Source organism: Bombyx mandarina, chromosome 03 (genome assembly GCF_030267445.1).
Source record: "Bombyx mandarina strain Sakado chromosome 03, ASM3026744v2".
Classification (NCBI taxonomy): domain Eukaryota; kingdom Metazoa; phylum Arthropoda; class Insecta; order Lepidoptera; family Bombycidae; genus Bombyx; species Bombyx mandarina.
Genome location: NC_143210.1, coordinates 12,727,758 through 12,749,916, shown reverse-complemented (window position 1 = coordinate 12,749,916; position 22,159 = coordinate 12,727,758). Strand labels below are relative to the sequence as shown.

Below are 22,159 nucleotides of genomic sequence, written 5' to 3'. Positions count from 1 at the left end.
CTCTCATAAATGTGTCTTGACGCTGTGTAGAGCTTGATAACTTCATAAAAAAATCATCAAAGTCTTTTGGCGTCATTGTTATAGTCAGTTTCTATTTTCCAGGATCTTCAATTCTCAACTGGGTTAACAACAGAGCTGAGCTTCCAGTATAATCGCTGTCACCTATCCATTCTCTTACCCAAAGTCGCTTCTTTTTAGATATTTCTTCTAACATACCAGTTAGTTCTTGCATCATCACAAAGGTACATTGTATTTTCTCAACAAATTATTATCTGATTTTTCATTGTTTTCAATAATTCATTTTTCCACTCTGACTTTACGAACGTGTGTACACCATAAGAAATATCCTCGACTAATGACGAAATACTGACTGCATATAAATCGTATGAGTCAGTTTTCGGTGCCAGCACTGACGTTAGTTACTGACTCAATTAAATCTGCGTTTACACTTTAAAATCAATGCTCTTCAGGTTTTTTTTTTCTTCAAATTGTCAACTTGAGTTTCTTTAGATGGCCAAGGGAGATAGGCCATAATGTCAATTTTTTTGCAAAAATGTTGACATTATATGTATGGCACATTTACATGAATAATACTTTGTTGTTCATGACCACGAAAATAATAAGGCATTTAAAACATCGAAAATAGAAAATCACGAGATTGAACCATAAAAGTAGTTTTAATTTTACTACATTGGGTTCAGCTGAAAATTAACGCTGCAACAGTGCCGCGACTTACTTTCCCATTCTCAATCATTTTTTGGAAAATTAATAATTTTTGTAGATTACATTAGCTTTTGGTTCTCAATGCTATAGAAGCTGTTTATTTTGATCTCTGGGGTTTTCGTATTTCATTAGTTAGTAGTAGTTCCCTAATAAATTAGGTAGGACAAGCAGATATAACGAAAACACAAGAGCTCCGCTTACTGCCTTTTAACTACGGAATCGTAATAAGCCATTGATTTCGAAATTAATATATTTTCCATTATTAAACAACATTAAAACATAACACCAAATTTACAGCCTAGTTTTATAACGTTGATTGGCAGTTACAGGTGGACCTCGGTTACCATGGAATGACCATGCCGTCGAGGTTGGGTAAGACGTATATACCATATCTTGTAAGCCGTTCCGACATTTGGCACTCTTAGTTGTTTCGCTCTGAAATAAGAAATATTTATGAAAAAAAGTCATAGCATTCTAAAAAAGAATATCTAGTTTTAAAGCTCTAAATACTCTAAAACCAGACTATAAATATTAACTGCAAACCTTTTCAGGGACACCAAGTTTATTAATTGAAGCATCACCACCTTGCTCGAAGGTTGCCTCAAGCCTTTTAGGCTGTAATGGATTATTGCGCAATACATCACCACCTTCTTTCTCAACCAGAGCTTGATGGTGGATATCAGTTTGCGCAGTTCGTAAACGACCTTCCGAAGCAGATGTCACATTCAGATGTTCTTGAACATTCTGCTGAGTATGAGACTGCGAGCCTTTGTACTGATTATAAATATGCTGCAACTGATTCTTGCTGGGAATTTTCCCTATAGACTTGTGACCAATTATAGATGTTTTGCTAACAGTGGACTTAATATTCTTGTAACTACAATCGTTTTTAAATTTTCCTGTCGTTGGTTGAGGTGCTAGTGTTTGCGGAAGACTAGGGGCAGGGCTGTGGAAGAGTTTCGCTGGAAGCATTTCCACCGGCTGACCCAAGGTATTATATTCGCGGTGTGACTGATGTTTCGACGTATCTATTGGAAATATCGGCTCTTTAATATTTTCTTGCTGAATACCAGGTTTGTTTTGCTCTAATACATTTGCGTTTTCATTTAACTGAACATTAGTGTCAATCATTGTCTGAGGTAATTGGTGGGTAGCTGTTGCAGGATTTTGGTCAGTAGCAGGTTGAAGCAATTGCGGTGGAGGAGCTTGATTAAGTGCAGATAATTGCGGATGGTTCATTTTCTCAGTATTATCAACAATCGCTTTGTGCATGGCATTAATGACGGCCTTTTGTTGATTTTCTGGATTCATTTGTATCGCTATGGCCATTGGATCAAAATTCAAATCTCCGCCTAATCCTTGCATTACCCCTGGAAACATTTCATTGAATTTTGTTATCCCTTGGTCGTGAGGCCCTGCGTGATGTTTGGTTAACTGTTGTATTCCTGGGTTTGTAGGATTGCCTGTTAATTGTGGTACTGCCACCTGGCTCATTTGGACATTAGGTATTATATTTTGATACACATTTTGTTCATTCCGATTGACATTTCCATTCAAGGGTATCCGATTTCCATCACCAATTGCAGAAGGGCCGTCAATAAAACCTTGCTGCGCACTCGCTCCCTGAAGTCTTGATGGGCTACTGGGCACTTGGCCCGCAATGTGACTTTCTTGAATCTTTGGCTTATTACCGCTACTACCCATTACCATGTTAATAATTTCGGGACCCATCCCTATTTTTGCTGGATTATTTACACTCGGAATGTTCTGTGTTAAATTATTTAACGGGGTTTGTCCTGATTGTAATGGAAGACCTATTTGAGAAGCTATTGGGTTATTCATCACAGTGTTTGCTGGGCTGATAGTGTTTAGATCATGATAAACTTCCTTGACAACTGGTTGCATTAGTTTTTCATTTAAATAGTTATAAGTGTCAGCATAAAGTTTTGGTGGATTGCATTGACCAAAGCAAGGTCTATTTACATGACTCGAGCCTGCAGGATAACCTGATTCACTAGAGTATGGATTGATGCAGCCATGCCCGTGAGAACCACAGCTATTGTGACTGTGACAACAGGCTTGTCGACAACTTCCATGATTTGTAGAATAACTGTTTGTTAAGTTCTGAGGATTATTATCAGAATTAGAAAAGATTTTCCCCATACAGCCACTGTAAGAAAAGATAAAATTGAAGAAAAATTATAAAGTCTAGAACTTATTGGCACATTTACTTTTTTTGCTAACAAAATATCTAGCATTATCATCACCCTGTTATGTCCAATTCAGTACATAACCCTAACTCAGGCCAGTTTTTAGATTCATTCTTCTAAACTCAATTTAATAGGTATTAGTTGGCGTTCGGAGTGATCGTATCATAGCAAATTCCAAAGTTGATCCATATTTACTAAAATATCTACTTATTAATGGTTAAATAAGCAATTGAAATTTCGAATTTATAGATTTATACCGATGAACTAGGACTTACCAATCAGCACTTTTTAATTGATTCATAACACTACCCAATTCACTTAAAATTCTTTGTTTATCTAAGGCCATTACGAAAAATTTTCAACACATAAAATTTACAAATTATTTTTAAATTTAGTTACAAGCTAAATAATAAAAACCACTATTGATTTAGAATGTCAAAATCAAATTAAGAAAACAAAGTACTAAGCCTTTTTTTAATATCTTATAATAACTATTTAAAAAGGTTACACGTATTTGCATTTGGATAATAGCTTCTAATAATACTCAGATCTTTGGGATATAACAGTAGGTCCCGTCTAAGTCGGAAAGGAGGTCCTGGTTGGGGTTTAGTCTGTAGTCGTTCTGCGTAGCGGGACACGAGCACCTTTTCGGGCGCCTTTCCAAAGGCGTAGTCTTCTAGAATCAATTGGAAAAAGCCGAGGACTTCAGTCCGCGACCTTTCCCTTTTGTTCTCTGCAGGCGCCGGAGTCCAATATAATCCGGTCTCGACCCCCGTCGGCCGGGTACCCGTAAATTATGATTCCCTATTGATATGTACCAAAAAAAAAGGTAGTAATTAATATTTTAGATTGTTCATTCAATAACCATCTAAATTTAAATACAGTATAAATTTTTGTATTAAAAATGTGTACCGATTACATTAGTAATTTAATGAAGGTGTAAAGAAAAAGTTTATACTAAAGAGTGAAGTAATTTAAGGGAATTAAATTCGTATCATTTCCCCTATTTTTACATAAAAGCGTGGATTTTGTAACATTAATTAAAAAGTAAGTTAGTCAACTAGACGCTATTTTTTTAATCATGTATAAAAAACAACTTTCGTGTGATACGATAGTGTAGTAAGTACTTGGCAAACCTAACTGCGGGAGCGAGCGTTACTACTAGCGTAATATAACGAAAAATACCTTTTGATCTTCGTCTAGGTTTTTAGTATTTTTATTTGTAAATATTTACATAATATGCGTAAGTATGAATATCAGTACTACCTGGCTCTCTTAATGCAGATTGCTACAAAGTTTTACAGAGTACTTTTTTGGTGTATGATATCTATGAATGTGTCGTGTCAAGTCATGATAATTTCAGTCACGTGATCACTCAGTCGCAGCGTAATTGGACTTTGACGGTCGTTCTGTCGACATTCTAAGATATTTATTATTATCTCGAGATATTAAGTTTATCTGCCGTATCAGTAACTCAAGGAGTAGACTATACCACCAGCGGATCAATTCGGATTCAGAGTTCCGGCTCGCCTGTCGTCTACCGTGAGGTATAGTAATTATTATTATAACAATGCCTAGAAAAGTGTACGTCGTTGGCGTCGGGATGACGAACTTCGTCAAGCCCTCTACCGGAGGTGACTATCCCGACTTCGGCAAGGAAGCGGTGTTAGAGGCCCTGGCTGACGCTCGTATTAAATACGACGACATTCAACAGGCGGTCTGCGGCTATGTGTTCGGTGACTCGACCTGCGGACAGCGCGTGCTGTATCAGGTCGGAATGACCGGTATTCCCATCTACAATGTTAATAACAACTGCTCCACAGGCTCAAATGCATTGTTTTTATCGAAACAGCTTATTGAAGGAGGCATGTGTGATGTAGCACTTGCCGTAGGATTCGAGAAAATGGCTCCCGGTGCTTTGGGAGGTGGTCATTTCGATGACAGAACCAACCCAATGGACAGGCACACACTTAAAATGGCAGAAATTGCTGATTTAACAGGAGCTCCCATTACAGCACAATACTTTGGTAATGCTGCCATAGAGCACATGAAAAAATATGGAACGACAGAGCTCCATCTAGCTAAAATTGCAGCCAAAAATCACCGTCATGGAGTTAAAAATCCGAGGGCTCAAGGCAAAAGAGAATATACAGTAGAAGAAATTCTGAATTCGAGAAAGATTTACGGTCCTCTCACCAAACTGGAATGCTGTCCGACCAGTGATGGTGCAGGTGCAGCTGTCCTCATGTCTGAAGAGGCTGTCATCCGTTATGGACTACAAGACAAAGCTGTAGAGATAATTGGAATGGAGATGGCAACTGACACTCCTGCTTTATTTGAACAGAACAGTCTGATGAAAGTGGCCGGGTATGACATGACCAAATTGGCTGCAAGCAAATTGTATGCAAAGACTGGAATTTCACCAAAACAGGTAGATGTTGTGGAACTCCATGACTGCTTTGCTGCTAATGAGATGATCACATATGAAGGCCTACAGCTATGCGGTGAAGGTGAAGCAGGAAAATTCATTGATTCAGGCAATAACACTTATGGAGGCCAAGTTGTAGTCAACCCAAGTGGTGGTTTGATTGCTAAGGGTCATCCTCTCGGAGCAACCGGCTTGGCCCAGTGTGCAGAACTCAACTGGCAATTAAGAGGAGAGGCTGGAGAAAGACAGGTTGGTTGATTGTGGGTTGGGTCATGTGTTTTGTGATGTCAAAACGTAAATGTAACATTGTCTCTGTGTGCGTGGGAGTTTCAAGTCTCAAGTTAATACTACGGTTCAAGTTCTTTAGCTACTTTGAAGCAAATCTGAAATATTGGCAACAACGGTAATGTAAAATATTGCCTGTTTAATTGCAACACCAATTTAACTTGTTGAATCTGACATTTTTAACTTAAAAAATTACTATAAATTATTAAGAAGGAACAGAAGCTAACACCTCTTCAATTACATGTTCGGGATCTTTATCCCTACTCACAAGTAAAACTTATCTAGTCATAAATACCACCTGGTATGCTAATGAAGGAGAAGGAGGCTGACCATAATGTATTTTATAATATTATTTATTGAGATGGCATGGCACCTGTTATGTGTTGCAGTATCTAATGTTTTGTCCAATTCTGACTTTACAAAATATGATTGGTAGTTATGGAGCCATAGACAGAAGAACATACCTACATTATTTTTATATTGTTTGCATGGGTGGATGAGCTTGTAACCCACCTGGATTTAAGTGGTCACCGAAGTCCTTAATCATCAACAGCATAAATGCTGCCACCCATCTTGAGACATGAGTTCTAAGTATACATTATTACATGGCTGCCCCTTCCCTTCAAACCGATTACTGCTTCACGGTAGAAATAGGCAGGGTGGCGGCACCTACCCTTGCGGACTCACAAGACACCTTAGAACCGGTAATTACAAATTATAGTTTTCGCTAGTTTGATTTTTAAAACACGATGTTATGCCTTCACCATGGAATTCATTCGTGAAAATTTGTTAAGTGCGTATTTCATCAGAGAAATTGGTACCTGTGGGATTCGAATACTGGCATAGTCCCGTCGCGTCTTAGTTAGCTTAAAAGTAATCACCTATATGATATGCCACAAATCCTTCATCAAGACCAACAAAAGCTTAACTTTTTTTTTTTTATTGCCCTTGTAGGCAGACGAGCATACGGCCCACCTGATGGTGAGTGGTTACCGTCGCCCATGGACTTCAGCAATGCCAGGGGCAGAGCCAAGCCGCTGCTTAACTCCAACTAAACTTTCACTTTAGCTTTTCAAATTGAAAGATTCAAATATTAACCTACTTTCACTTACTGTTCAACTATAAAACCTCAAATATTTAATCATAAATATTACATCACGGTCATATCACATGTTTTTCAGAATCATAAGTTATATAAAATTATCTGTTATTTTTACCTATCTTTACAACTGTAATAATTCAGGTATTCATGTTTTTCAACAAATTTTAAAGACACTTCATATATATTTCTATTCATTGTCCAAATACACACCTTTTATAATGTAGATTACCAAATTTACTTAAGATTCAGGTAAATCTTCTCTTGAGGAGTAACAAAGCACTCTAGAATCTGAATACTGCCACCTGTGCGTCTTGATACTTTATCAGAACACAAGTGTTAATAATTTGATCTAAGGGTGTGCCTTAGAGATTTAAAATAGTCACAGTATTAGTTTCTGCCTAAAAATATAAGTAAAATACGAATATCTGGAAGTTTTTCTAGAAATCAAAACACAACTTACAATAACTAATAAAATAATAACAGTTTGATCTGATTATCGATTACTTGTCCATTAAGCTGACTTCAGTGAAACTGTCTTATTTAATGACATTAGTAATAATGATAAAGACAATCATAATAATAATAATAAGAGATGTATTTGAACATAGTGTCTTCCCATAGAGTGTAATGGAAATATTGTCATTTCAAACCTAGGAGCGGTATGTATTACGATGAACATAATATCAATTATATTAGAATGTTATTGCGAGATTCAGGGGGTAATGTCCACTTCGTATCAAAATAACACCGTCTTATCAGTGGGCGCGATTCATTAACAACGTCAATGATTATTTGAAAATATAATAAACTAAATACAAGTTTTTATTTTGTTATTTATCCCATGATCAGCCGATGTCATGGCTGGCCTATTTGGACAAAATGAAAAAGTAGACATATTACCCCAATGTTCCATTACCGCAAGTTTGTCTACAGGATGAAAAATTAATAATAAGGAGAGATCAACATGGTAAATAATCTGCTAGGTGTACTATAATTTTTTCCTGTACCCGTTGCTTTGTAGAGTAGAAGCCTTATTCTGCTAGTTCAATATATAAGTAAAAACTCATTGAATACCGCATTATGATCAGTGTTACCCGCTGAGTTTCTCGCCGGATCTTGTCAGGGGGGGCGCGATTCCGATCCGGTAGTAGATTTATCGAAGCTCTGCTCTAGCTAGGGCTAGTGTTAGCAATTCTCTCAGGTTGAGCCCGTGAGCTCACCTACCGATCCGCGCGAATTTGGAATAGCCCCTTAGGCGTGTGTTCGGTTAATGGGAAATAGCTACAGAATTTATGTGCGACTCTGCGTCTGACATATTTAATTCCCGGAAGGCTGCGAAAATATGCTTCCGTAGGCGGATTTAGGCATAACAAGAGTACTGCCTCAAATATGTTGTGTTGTTGTAGTCCTAGGGTACCCCGCTGGTACATAGGGCCCTCACAAGTTGTCTCCACTTTAACCTGTCTTGCGCTTGCTCCTTGACATCACTCCAGGTCACGTTGGCAGTTCTTATCTCACTCTCTACGGTGCGTCGCCAAGTGTGTACAGGGCGATCAGGTCTTCTCCTGCCAAGCGGTTGCCACTCAAACACGATTGATGCTGCGTTGACACCGCTGCGCCGTAGTGTGTCCTATCCAACGCCATTTCCGATGAGCAATGTCTTGCGCGATGGGATTTTGGTCACATTTAGTCCAAAGGTCTTTATTAGAGATAGTGACTGGCCAGAATATGCGGAGTATCGACCTCAAGCACTTATTTACAAATACCTGCAGTCGATTCGTGAGTGTCTTAGTCACTCTCCAGGTCTCACATCCGAACAGGAGAACACTCTTGACAATGGAGTCGAACAGGGTCAGCTTGATCCGACGAGTCATGACACTTGACTCCCTCAAATATAGACGATCTAATAAGACTGATTGTTTCCGGAGGCTCTCAATGGGTATTCGCTTCATAACTATTATGACGCTGTTTTTTCCAATAGCCACAAATACGTATTTACTGATAACCATAATCTCTAGTGGTGGAGCTAAAGAAAATGACAATATTATATCAGATGATGTCTGTTTGATCTTCTAATCGTATTCGCCGATATGATGCTTTAACATGTTTTTTTTTGCTTTATCTAAAACATTATCTTTTGTGATATCGTCGATTTTTATATTACTACGTTGGATTTTACTACGTCTTGAATTTTCTAGAGAAATCCAGCAACGCTTCGCTGTGATTTGCTAGAACACTAAACGTCATGTATCGTGTGTTAATGGTAATAAAACCTTCGCTGAAGTGCCACCTACAAGTGTACTACAGTACCAGGCAATAAATATTGCTACCCCGGTAACCGTACTCGTCGAACTCGACAAAGAGGTCGACGTGCAACCTAACCCATGCATCAGCCCGCAGTTTCTCGCCGGATCTTCTCAGTGGGTCGCGATTCCGATCCGGTAGTAGATTCATTCGCGAAGCAATTTCTCTTGAGTTAGGTCTCCGTCGGAGGCGCTCGGGCAGTTGTTAGCAAATCCCACCCCTCCTGGCTGAGTCTTTGCTCGCCCACATGTCCTGGTGAAACTGGAAAGGCCTCCGGGCCAACCACCAAGTAATCTTTCAATCATAAAAAAATTGCACTCCGATATTTAGAAAGCGACAGTCGTCTAATTTTGATTTTGTTGTAGAGCGCGTTACCTATGCGCGACGAAACATCAAAGATCGGGTATCGATGGAGTCTAAATGTCAATTAGGTAATGTGCAATAGATATAACACTCTACGAAGCTAAAATTAACCGTCTCTTTCCCACGGTCGATGTGCAATATTTATCGCCGGGTACTGTAACTTAGTACTAAGTCTCAGATGCTTAAGAACGCAATTTAATTAAAACCAGTCTTTACCCAATGATTTCAATTCAACCACAACGACACCCGAAGATTTATATACATTTACTTTATTATAACAGCTTAATCATATGCTTACTCATTGAAAATTTGAGGAAGCTAAACCTCTTCAATAGCTACTAAATCAAAAAGAAATCTATTAACAAACAAGGAAAAGTGATCTGAACTATTTTATTTTTTATTTTTTTATTGCTTAGATGGTTGGACGAGCTCACAGCTCACCTGGTCTTAAGTCGTTACTGGAGCCCTTAAGATACAAGTTCTTAGGTCTCAAGTATAGTTACAACGGCTGCCCCACCCTTCAAACCGAAACGCATTACTGCTTCACGGCAGAAATAGGCAGGTGGTGGTAGGAACCCACCCGCGCGGACTCACAAGAGGTCCTACCACCAGTAAAGTATTTTATCTTTGCCTACTTTTAAAATGTTTATATAAACATAATTAATATTATGTTGGGTAGCTTATGAGACGTGTTTTTCGTTGAAAGGTTATTGAGATGATGAAAATTAATTAGACAAAACTATACAAAAGTTACTCTTCAATCTACCTAACAATTTTGTTTTCAAATGTTATAAAATATCAGATGTTACTCTCTAATTTTATTATTATAGGTAGGACCTTATCAAAAATTACATTAATCAATAGAAGAAACGTTTTAATAGTAATAATCTTGCCGTAATCCCAACGACTCTGACAAAAAACTAATCCAAGTTAATTACCTTTTGAAATTTATTGTGTATTGTCTTTTAGTTCCTGCTGGTAGTTTGAAGTGCGTGTGTGTGTCATTATATAATTAATTATATTAATTAAACAGGTGAGTTCCAAAGAGGACTTTGATCGAATTGTAATCGTTCTCGTATATCAGCCGGAATTGTGCGTAGCTGATTTGGATTAAACTAATCTGTAGCGGGTTAAATTTGAGTCCGATATCTTTCAAGGAGGTTGTATTGAACCAAACATACTAGTACTGGCTAGCCCACTGCAAGCTAGTGTTAGCAAATTCGCCAGGTTGAACCCCGTGAGCTCGCCTACACGTTTAATGAAGCTAGCATACTCTACAATCTAATACGTACTCTAATATTACTGGTAGTAGGACCTCTTGTGAGTGCGCACGGGTAGGTACCACCGCCCTGTCTATTTCTGCCGTGAAGCAGTAATGCGTTTCGGTTTGAAGGGTGGGACAGCCGTTGTAACTATACTCGAGACCTTAGAACTCATATCTCAAGGTGGGTGGCGCATTTACGTTATAGATGTCTATGGGCTCCAGTAACCACTGAACACTAGGTGGGCTGTGAGCTCGTCCACCCATCTAAGCAATAAAAATAATAATTTTATGTTCGCGTCAAGTTTCACACGAATGAACTGATCAAACATTCTGTACAAGATCTATGGAACCGATTCATTAAATGCTTAATATTAGGCAACGAAATGTTGTTTTTGCAGTTTAAACCGGCTGCCATTACTAAAATTACGTAAACTTGTACTCGTGAAGGCTCGAATGTACTCATTGCGCGAGGTCATCAGATATTCTCATTGTTAATAAGTCTTGATGTTAATATAAAATATGAATTAATCTTAGATTAAATATTATTAGGTATCACATGTGTTAGATTATGTTATGACGAAAAAGCATTGATGTATGTTATTTATTATTAACTAGTTGACCCGAGAGACTTCGTAGTGCCTCAATCGATAAATAAAAGACCTAAACTTTTGTTAAAAATAAACTTAAAACAAACAAAAGGTATCCGTTCGACGGGGACACATCAAAGGAAAAACAAAATTGATATTTTTATTTAATTCCAAGAATTTTCATATTTATCTACTTTTTAAACCTTCTCTGGACTTCCACAAATAATTCAAGAATAAAATTAGCCAAATCGGTCCAGCCGTTCTCGAGTTTTAGCGAGACTAACGAACAGCGCTTCATTTTTATATATATAACTAGTCAGGTCATAAATTCTGTCACATGTTTAATGTAAAATAATTGAAACAAGTTTATTCATTATGTCACCATTCATATACCAAAATGAACTTAACAAAACATAGATTCTTATGACACTAAAGTTTATTCAAAACTAGCGACCCGCCCTCGCTTCGCTTCGGAAACATTAAAACACACATGAAACCAAAAAAAAAAAATAAAAAAAAATTAAAAAAAGTTGCCTATGTTCATCAGGAACAATGTCGGCTTCTAATGGAAAAAGAATTTTTCAAATCGGTCCAGTAGTTTCGGAGCCTATTCGAAACAAACAAACAAACAAATCTTTCCTCTTTATAATATTATGTATAGATGACCTCCGTGATTTTGAATACAGGCCTTCAATCTGCGCGGCCAGTCGTCTATCGCAGCACGAACGAGGTCCATGTCAATATCGGCGGCTGCCTTAATCAAGGATGTCTTGAGTGACTCCAAATTGGGATGAGGCTTTGAACACGCCTTTTCCTCCAAGTGTTGCCATATCTTGTAATCTAACGGATTCAAATCTGGACTGGAGGAGGGCCAGTCTTCGTGCCGGATGAAGTCGATTTCACGCGCCGCCAGCCAGTCTTGTGTGCTCTTCGCTCTATGAGCTGGCGCCGAATCTTGTTGGAATACCCAGTGCCTGTTATTGAACATGGTATGAGAAACAGGTTCCACAAGGTTCGTCAGGACTATATTTTAATACACAGCTGCATTCGTTTTTACACCTTTCTCACAAAAATGTACCTCTGTTAAGCCCCAATAAGAAACTCCCAACCATACCATGAGCGACGATGGAAAATGACCTCGTTGGACACGCGGAACACGGTTGCTCGCTTCTTCACTACTGTGTGCGTACACCTTATCATTTTGTTTGTTGTAGCTCTCTTCTACGGTAAAAATTTTTTCATCCGAAAAAAGAATTTCCCGATATTTTTTTCCCGCGTACCGCTTCAACAATGCGCGGCATCTCTTCAGTCTCAGGTCCATTAGACAAGCATTCAAACGATGTCCTGTTTTTCTTCGATATGCCCGAAGCCCTAAGTCTTCATTTAACACCCTTTTCACCGTGGTTCTGTTTAACCCCATCTGAAGGGCCAACAGTTTCTGCTTACGTTTGGGATTTCTTTGAATTCGCGCCTTCACAGCTTTTATCACTGCTGGAGTCCCAACAGACCGAGGGCGACCACTTCTTGACCTGTCATCTACACTAGAGTCTTCATTGTATCGTTTGATGGTACGATAAACGAATCTTTTGGTTATATTCAAATTTTTCAGTATGTTAAAAATTTGAATTGGCGCGTAACCGCAACGATGCAACGCAATAACTGCAACACGGTCTTCTTTAAGTATCCACTCCATATTTAAAAATGAGTAAAATTCTAAAAATATACATTTTTATTTTCATGAACAATTCGAAATTCGAATTCAATAAACTTTTTTGTGGCCAGCATTCTAAAAGAAAAGTTTTTACTGTGTGACAATACTTATGACCTGACTAGGTTTATATAGAAGATAGATATGACTATTGTTTGCTGAATTATCGAAACTCGACTGTACTGACACCCCGATATATTAGATACATTTTATGTTATGTGTCGTTTCGTTTTGCTTATTTACATGTAAACTTTCGCACGGTTCATGTTGATGTTACTAGCATTGAATCAATAGAGAAATAATTGTGAGAACGTCTGTCGCTTTGATTTCTTGGTGCGCTTGACACTAATCATACCAACACTTACTGGTACCTATTTCTACCATAGCGGGAATATAGCGATATATGACAAGTATTACTCAAAATAAACAAAATAAAACAAAAATAGTATAATAACTGTAGATTAATTGGTAAGAAAAAGTCTTGAAGTCAAACGTGCAAAAGCAACTCGTGGTAGGACCTCTTGTGAGTCCGCGCGGGTAGGTACCACCACCACCCAGCCTATTTCAGCCGTGAAGCAGTAATGCGTTTCGGCTTGAAGGGTGGGGCTGTTGTAACTATACTTGAGACCTTAGAACTTATATCTCAAGGTGGGTGGCGCATTTATGTTGTAGATGTCTATGTACTTTTGTAACTTAACACCAGATGGGCTGTGAGCTCGTCCACCCATCTAAGCAATAAGATGATACGTGCATTTTCAATGCAAAAATTCAAAATGGGTCATTTCACCCGTTATGGTATGTCTAGTGTTAATAAAGGAATAAAACCATTGCAGGTGCCACGCGCCCGGATAGCGCTGCAACATAACTTGGGTCTCGGAGGTGCTGTCGTCATCACAATGTACCGTAAAGGATTCTCAAACGTGACGCCGAACAATGTGGCCGCCGTCGCCGACAACCCGGAGGGCTTTAAGGTCTTCAAATACATGAAGATCCTTGAAGAGGCCATGCAAACCGACCAGGACAACTTGATCGAGAAAGTCCGCGGGATCTACGGTTTCAAGGTCAGAAACGGTCCAGACGGCGCCGAGGGTTACTGGGTCATCAATGCGAAAGAAGGCAAAGGGAAAGTCACCTACAACGGCTCTGAAAAACCCGACGTGACCTTCACGATCAGCGACGAAGACGTGGCCGATCTTATATCCGGGAAACTGAACCCTCAGAAGGCATTCTTCCAAGGAAAGATCAAGATTCAGGGCAACATGGGGCTGGCTATGAAGCTAACTGATTTGCAGCGCCAAGCCGCCGGCAGGATCGAGACGATCCGATCTAAACTGTAGACGGAGTAGGTCCGCGGACCTGAGTTGGTCGCGTACCAGCCACGAGATAGTTATACGGAAAGGTTACGGAACTAGGTTGAGGGCATTTTATACTCATGATTAGACGTACTCAGTTAAATGATAAGTGTTTTTATTTTTTTAGTAAGAAAAAAATAAATAGATCACAAACTATTCACGTTCGAACTTGAAAGTGTAATAGGTAATGTAAATTCGTTTCCATAAGTATTTGTTTTAATAAATGTTTATTAATTACATTATTATCATTCCAGAGATATATATAAATGAAATGTATATAATTATTTTGTTATTAAATGATTTTTTTTAAAATAATTTTTGATGTTTTATTTTTAAAATCTTCAGTAATATGTTTTTCATAGAGTAGTTTCAGTCTGAAAACATTTTGCTGAAAATGTTATTTGTAACGAAGTCACAATAGGATGTATTAAAACGTTCAATTTAAAATTTAGATTTATTTCGTTTGACCTAATGACTCACCACAATGATATGTAAATTCTAATAAATTAATGATATTCGTTGCCTAAGGTATGTAGACTTATTATGATATAATATATAAACCGTTCTGCTTTGATAATAACCTCAAAAGTTATTTATCAACTTCAAAATGTGTTACGTAATATGGGGCCAAAATACTGAACTGATCATAGGTACTTTTAAGGGCGTCACACACGGCGAAGATACTATAATATTCTACCTTAACATACAATATCGCTCGCTATTATACATTTTGTATGAACTATCAAAATAAATATTATCAAATATTATCTTAATCATGTTTTACTGGTGGTAGGACCTCTTGTGAGTCCGCACGGGTAGGTACCACCACCCCGCCCATTTCTGCCGTGAAGCAGTTTTGGAGAGATATACGACAAAGGCAAGATCTTCCACCGAGCGGGTGATATTTGCTCGTTAGACCGACGGTCCAATACATACATACATTTTATACATCGATATTAGGGTTATCTGTGTAACTACACTACACAGTAATGCGTTTCGGTTTGAAGGGCGGGGCAGCCGTTGTAACTATACTGAGATCTTAGAACTTATATCTCAAGGTGGGTGGCGCATTTACGTTGTAGATGTCTATGGGCTCCAGTAACCACTTAACACCAGGTGGGCTGTGAGCTCGTACACCCATCTAAGCAATAAAAAAAAACATGTGTGATATTGTATGTGCGATATTGTATTCTAAAATAAAATATTATAGTATATTCGCTATGTGTGACGCCCCTTAAGCAGCGACTTGGCTCTGCTCGTGGGATTGCTGACGTCCACGAGTGAATAACAACTTACCATCAAGTGGGCCGTATACTCGTCTGCCCACAAGGGCAAATAAAAAAGGTAGGTACCTAATATTCTGATATAGCATGATTAACCATTTGTAGCAACAAACGTTGAGTCAAAACAATCACGACTCTGAAAAATTTTTTGTTGGAAAAAAAAAAGATTTGCGTAATACATTTTATTATAATATCCCAAGTTAATTGTTTTTTTGTTCAAAAAATCTCTCGAAAATGTCTTATATAAATTACGGACGTTCCCATTTCCCATAGTCGTAGCGGATAGTACACCGCAAAACATTGTACAATGTATCTCTGTAGTCTCCTTTGGAATCATTAAAGAGAACAGAACAAAACATCCCGCGTACTATACTTTTGGGTATCATCATCATCATTTTCCTGCCCTTTTCCCAGTTACTTAAGGTCGGTGCAACATGTTTTCTCCTTCCATGCTCCTATATCATATACCATTTCTTTGCTCTCTCCCCTCTTACACATAACGTCTTTCACGCAATCCATCCATTTCTTAGGATTTTTAGGTATATTGCCTTTTTTTATTGCCCTCGTAGGAGACGAGCACACGACCCACCTGATGGTATGTGGTCGCCTGCTGACTCAGAATTCTTTCAAATAATCATGAAACCACTAAAACCACATAGTATAAACTGTGAAAGAACTAAAAGAATTCTAAACTAAAAGAAGATTGACTTCCACGGTGAAAGAATAACATCGTGTAATAAAAGTGAAACCCGCAAAAATTATAATTTGCGTGATTACCGGTGGTAGGACCTCTTGTGAGTCCGCGCGGGTGGGTACCACCGCCCTGCCTATTTCTGCCGTGAAGCAGTAATGCGTTTCGCTTTGAAGGGTGGGGCAGCCGTTGTAACTATACTGAGATCTTAGAACTTATATCTCAAAGTGGGTGGCGCATTTACGTTGTAGATGTCCATGGGCTCCAGTTACCACTTAACACCAGGTGGGCTGTGAGCTCGTCCACCCATCAAAGCAATAAAAAAAAACTAGATAAATACATCCAGCTAGAATATTTCATAGCGGAACCCGGAATATACTTATAGGACCCTAAATTAAGATTCCGTAATTCAGTTTGAGTAAAGGACGGATGATAGGGCAGAAAGATGCTGAGTGGAGCCCGCGTACTGGCAAGCGCAGTGTCGGACGTAGTGACCTAGTGAAAATGGCTGTGTCACATTGGATGCAGTGTGCTTAGTGCGAGTTTTTTAACGTTCGCGAAAGCGTGATTGTTTAAAAAAAAAAACGGACTGGCCGCACTGGACGTCAATTTGAGAGACCTATGTTCAACAGTGGACAGTGGACGGGCTGAGATGATGATGATGAAAGATGGACAACGTGTCGTAGCAACAACGCAAGGTTCAAATCTCACAGTCACGCAAATGCCACTTTTGAAGTGAAAACTTCTTTAGAATCGTTGTGATTTCAAACCGGATGCAACGGAAAAAACGACAGGTAAGAGACACAAATACAAAAATGTGTAGGATGAAGCCAGCAAAGAATGAGACAGAAATATACATACTATTTAATACAGCGCCATCTGTGAGATTTTTTAATACTAACGTGTGTATGAAAGCTCTTGTTAATTTAGGATTATACGTGAAATTAAACTATCAATTCACAGAGGGCGCTACCTTACAATTATTTACAAATGACAAAATTTTACATATACTTAAGACGTTTAGGATAATTGTATTTTAATTTTGGAAGGTTTCACTTCTACCACGTGTGAATTGCACACATTTTGTTTTTGTTTCTTATACATATCTGACATGTGGTCAAGAACAAAAAACCAACTGCATCGATCTGCAAATTAAAATTCACTAAATTTATTAATTTGTATGAAATTGCCTATTTCTGTCGCGAATCAGATACGTTTCAATGACATTCACATTGGTGAAACTGCCGTTGTGCCAATAATAAAGTAAAGATCCGATCTCTTATCCCAAAGCGGAGGCTTTCACGTTGTCTATGGGCTCTGGTACCCAAGACTGACCATCAGGTCGTTCAAACCACCAAAATAATAAAAAAAAAAGATTTAAAGCGAATCACATAAGCAATAAGAACATTACGATTCGTAGATTATATTTCATTTAGTCGTCGTGGCCTAAAGGATAAGACGTTCGGTGCATTCGTTGTTGCGATGCATCGGTGTTCGAATCCCGCAGGTGGGTACCAATTTTTCTAATGGAATACGTACTTAACAGATGTTCACGATTGACTTCCACGGTGAAGGAATAACATCGTGCAATAAAAATCAAACCCGCATAATTATAATTTGCGTAATCACTGGTGGTAGGACCTCTTGTGAGTCCGCACGGGTAGGTACCACCGCCCTGCCTATTTCTGCCGTGAAGCAGTAATGTGTTTCGGTTTGAAGGGTGGGGTAGCCGTTGTAACTATACTGAGACCTTAGAACTTATATCTCAAGGTGGGTGGCGCATTTACGTTGTAGATGTCTATGGGCTCCAGTAACCACTTAATACCAGGTGGGCTGTGAGCTCGTCCAACCATCTAAGCAATAAAAAAAAAAAAGATAGCAGATACAACATTAAATTTTGTTGACGGGGTTCTTAATTAAAAACGATTTTATATTTATATATATGTATTTATATTTTATTAACTACACTTTACTATTGGATTTGAAATAAAATGATAACATCAAAAGTTATTCTCGTTAAGTACTACTTACTTACGTATTGGGGCATACTTATTAAGTGTATATTTATGTGCATACATATTTATTAAGTTTTTAATATGGTATTTTTTGTATTCACGTTTTTATTCTTCAAGTGCCCTTACATAACGTTATGTTATCATAGATACAAGAATATATTTGCCGTGCGATAATAGATACCTGTAAATGTTTTTACTGATAATCGAATTGCTCAAAGGTTGTACCTACTGTGAATTGTAACGGACGAATTAGATAATACATGTTTCAAGTTTAAAAACTTTTCATGCATGTAGCGTGGCGCAAATTATCTCTAGACTCCTGTCAGATGACATTCAACTCTTTTGTACTTGATCTGGATGCATATAACAATTAAAGGTTTCGGACAATCCGGCGTCTTGTGGTTACTGAGTTTCCGTATAAGAAAGCACAACACGAATGCCTAATTCAAACGTGGGGTAGTCATCCGTGCGGCTAAGACGGTATGCAATGGAATAATAATTACGTCTCCCGATCATAGCTTGTGCGTATGGTGTTCACTAAACTCCCTCCACTGTAATACTACGTACTCAACAAATGTTCACGATTGTCTTCCACGGTGAAGGAATAACATCGTGTAATAAAAAATGAAACCCGCAAAATTATAATTTGCGTAATTACTGGTGGTAGGACCACTTGTGAGTCCGCGCGGGTGGGTACCACCACCCTGCCTATTTCTGCCGTGAAGCAGTAATGCGTTTCGGTTTGAAGGGTGGGGCAGCCGTTGTAACTATACTTGAGACCTTAGAACTTATATCTCAAGGTGGGTGGCGCATTTACGTTGTGGATGTCTATGGGCTCCTTCACACCAAGCGGGCTGTGAGCTCGTCCACCCATCTAAGCAATAAAAAATATACTACTGCCTACGAATGGAGATTTTTACGACAATTTCGTTCTCAGATTTACTAGTAAGTATGCTAATGAAGACGGCGTCGGAACGCTTCTTCGCGATATGTTAAATCGTAGTAGCCGCTGTGTACAGTCCTATGTGCTCAATGTGAGTTTTTTAATGTTCTCGACAGCGTAAAAGTTAACTCAAATTTGTATGGAGTCGGAACGTTTGTCTACGTTTGCCACTAGGGGCGCTATTCCAAGTCCATACAAATTGAGTTAACTTTTACGCTATCGAAAACGTTAAAAACTCGCACTAACATTTCTGTTCGGTTTACACAACTACCAACTACCGTCGACGTCTTATGTAAGCCCTGATAAAGCCACTTGATCCAGTCTTATTGCTGTCAGTCGCTACTATATCTAACACTAGCTAAAGCACAGGTCACCAAGCTTAGCCAGCAGCATTGGCCAGTTGAGTTTCTCAACGAATCTTGGACAAACAGTAATTCGTCCAACCACAAAAATTAAATAATAATAAAACAATATGAGTAAGATTTACTTCTGTGACTCCAGTAGACAAAAAGTCAATCTTAAGGTCAACGCGTTTTCGTCTGCTTTGTGAGTGGCAATAAACAAAGAACGCTATAACGATAGAACCGATACTAGTTCTTAAGTTCTACGCTAGGTGGCTCTGTTTAAAAAATTCGCTCAGTCACGCTTACTTGGACGATTCGCGCAATGTAAGGATCCATAAATATTAAAGTAGTCATCATTATTGTACCTTTACTTCAAAATCTCCGTGAATCGAATTCATCTTTAATCAATTACTTATTATGCGGGTGTGGCGATAACCAAAATAGAATACAAGATATTTAACAATTTCCTAAATCTCGCTAACGAGGAACTTATACATTCGGACGGTCGGTCTACTGAGAAATTTGTCATGGTTAGGAATGACAGACTCTCCACCCGCAAGGGCGGGACTGTCATTTACTATAGGAGGGCCCTGCACTGCGTCCCTCTCGATACTCCCTCGCTCTTACATATCGAGGCGTCAGTGTGCCGCATCGCGCTGACGGGACACCAGCCGATCGTCATCGCATCCGTCTATCTCCCCCCTGACAAACCCCTCCTGAGCAGTGACCTCGAGACACTGCTCGGTATGGGGGACGCGGTCATCCTGGCAGGCGATTTAAATTGCCACCACACTAGGTGGAACTGCCATCGCACGAATGTGAACGGTAGGCGTCTCGACGCGTTCATAGACGACCTCACATTCGAAATATTCAACCCCCCGACCCCCACGTGCTATCCGTACAACGCCGCGCGTCGTCCGAGCACAATAGATCTGGCACTGCTGAGGAACGTAACTCTGCGCTTACGCTCCATCGAGGCAATGTCAGAACTCGACTCAGACCACCGACCTGTCGTCATGCAGCTCGGTCGCCCACTCAACCGCGAACCAGATACGAGGACCATGGTGGATTGGAAGAAGCTGGGCACGTGCTTAGCTGACACCGCTCCACCAATCCTCCCTTGCGGCCCGGATTCAACTCCATCCCCCGAGGATACCGTCGAATCCATAAACATCTTCACTGATCACGTCTCGACGGCGATCATAAGATCCTCGAAACAAGTCGATGTGGAGGACTGCTTCCACCGCATCAGACTTTCCCCCGATCTTAGGGACCTCGTTAGAATCAGAAACGCGGCAATCCGGGCCTACGATCGATATCCCACGGACTCAAATCGGACTCGGATGCGTCGCTTACAGCGGGAGGTCAAATCCCGCTTAAGCGACGCCCGAAACAAAAACTGGGACAGTTATTTAGAAGAACTCGCGCCCACTCACCAAGCATACTGGCGACTAGCTAGGACCCTCAAGTCCGAAACTATCGTCACTATGCCGCCTCTCGTACGCCCCTCAGGCCAATCACCGGCTTACGATGACGATGACAAGGCAGAGTTGCTGGCCGATGCACTGCAAGAACAGTGCACCACCAGCACTCAACACGCGGACCCCGAACACACCGAGTTCGTCGACAGGGAGGTCGAGCGCAGAGCTTCCCTGCCGCCCTCGGACGCGTTACCCCCCATTACCACTTCCGAGGTTAAGGAGGCGATCGATAGCCTACAACCACGGAAAGCTCCCGGCTCCGACGGCATCCGCAACCGCGCGCTAAAACTGTTACCAGCCCAACTGATAACGATGTTGGCCACGATATTAAATGCTGCTATGACGAACTGCATCTTTCCCGCGGCGTGGAAAGAAGCGGACGTTATCGGCATACACAAGCCGGGCAAACCGAATAACGAAACCGCGAGTTACCGCCCCATCAGCCTCCTCCCGGCGATAGGCAAATTATACGAACGGCTCCTTCGTAAACGCCTCTGGGACTTTGTATCCGCGAACAAAATTCTGATAGACGAGCAGTTTGGATTCCGCGCCAGACACTCGTGCGTCCATCAAGTGCACCGCCTCACGGAGCACATCTTACTAGGGCTGAACAGGCGGAAACCCATTCCGACAGGAGCCCTCTTCTTCGATATAGCGAAGGCGTTCGACAAAGTCTGGCACAACGGTTTGATATACAAACTGTATAACATGGGAGTGCCAGACAGACTCGTGCTCATCATACGAGACTACTTGTCGAACCGTTCGTTCCGATATCGAGTCGAGGGAACGCGTTCCCGGCCCCGTCACGTCACAGCCGGAGTCCCGCAAGGCTCCGCCCTCTCCCCGTTACTATTCAGTTTGTATATCAACGATATACCCCGGTCTCCGGAGACCCATCTGGCGCTCTTCGCCGACGACACCGCCATCTACTACTCGTGTAGGAAGAAGGCGTTGCTTCATCGACGACTCCAGACCGCAGCTACCACCATGGGACAGTGGTTCCGGAAGTGGCGCATCGACATTAACCCCACGAAAAGCACAGCGGTGCTCTTCAAAAGGGGTCGCCCTCCGAACAC

The 22,159-nt window shown here is 40.1% G+C and overlaps 3 protein-coding genes and 1 long non-coding RNA gene across 4 annotated transcripts in view; 2 read left to right on the top strand and 2 right to left on the bottom strand.

Annotated features, from left to right (window-relative positions):
* GSTs2 (glutathione S-transferase sigma 2) overlaps nt 1-22,159 on the top strand; it is a 469,518-nt gene that overhangs the window by 251,736 nt on the left and 195,623 nt on the right. The gene's annotated exons all lie outside the window — the stretch shown is intronic.
* Nucleotides 956-3,550, bottom strand: LOC114242297 (uncharacterized). Its single transcript, XM_028173397.2, has 3 exons — nt 3,209-3,550; nt 1,267-2,893; nt 956-1,158 (listed from the first exon to the last, which is right to left on the bottom strand). The coding sequence occupies exons 1-3, from the start codon at nt 3,277-3,279 to the stop codon at nt 1,015-1,017; spliced, it is 1,842 nt and encodes a 613-aa protein (XP_028029198.2). The 5' UTR covers nt 3,280-3,550; the 3' UTR covers nt 956-1,014.
* On the top strand, nt 4,326-14,638 carry ScpX (Sterol carrier protein X-related thiolase). The gene is made up of 2 exons (XM_028173444.2): nt 4,326-5,610; nt 13,808-14,638. The coding sequence occupies exons 1-2, from the start codon at nt 4,504-4,506 to the stop codon at nt 14,309-14,311; spliced, it is 1,611 nt and encodes a 536-aa protein (XP_028029245.2). The 5' UTR covers nt 4,326-4,503; the 3' UTR covers nt 14,312-14,638.
* On the bottom strand, nt 5,514-7,698 carry LOC149503327 (uncharacterized). The gene is made up of 2 exons (XR_016325357.1): nt 6,693-7,698; nt 5,514-6,574 (listed from the first exon to the last, which is right to left on the bottom strand). It is a non-coding gene; the product is annotated as an uncharacterized LOC149503327 (long non-coding RNA).

Excerpts from the sequence above, each read along its gene's own strand:
- LOC114242297 (XM_028173397.2), bottom strand. The coding sequence starts at position 3,279 with ATGGCCTTAGATAAACAAAGAATTTTAAGTGAATTGGGTAGTGTTATG. Across the intron at positions 2,894-3,208 it reads CAATTAAAAAGTGCTGATTG|TGGCTGTATGGGGAAAATCT; the intron begins GTAAGTCCTAGT and ends CTTTTCTTACAG. Across the intron at positions 1,159-1,266 it reads AACTTGGTGTCCCTGAAAAG|AGCGAAACAACTAAGAGTGC; the intron begins GTTTGCAGTTAA and ends TTCTTATTTCAG.
- ScpX (XM_028173444.2), top strand. The coding sequence starts at position 4,504 with ATGCCTAGAAAAGTGTACGTCGTTGGCGTCGGGATGACGAACTTCGTC. Across the intron at positions 5,611-13,807 it reads GAGAGGCTGGAGAAAGACAG|GTGCCACGCGCCCGGATAGC; the intron begins GTTGGTTGATTG and ends AAACCATTGCAG.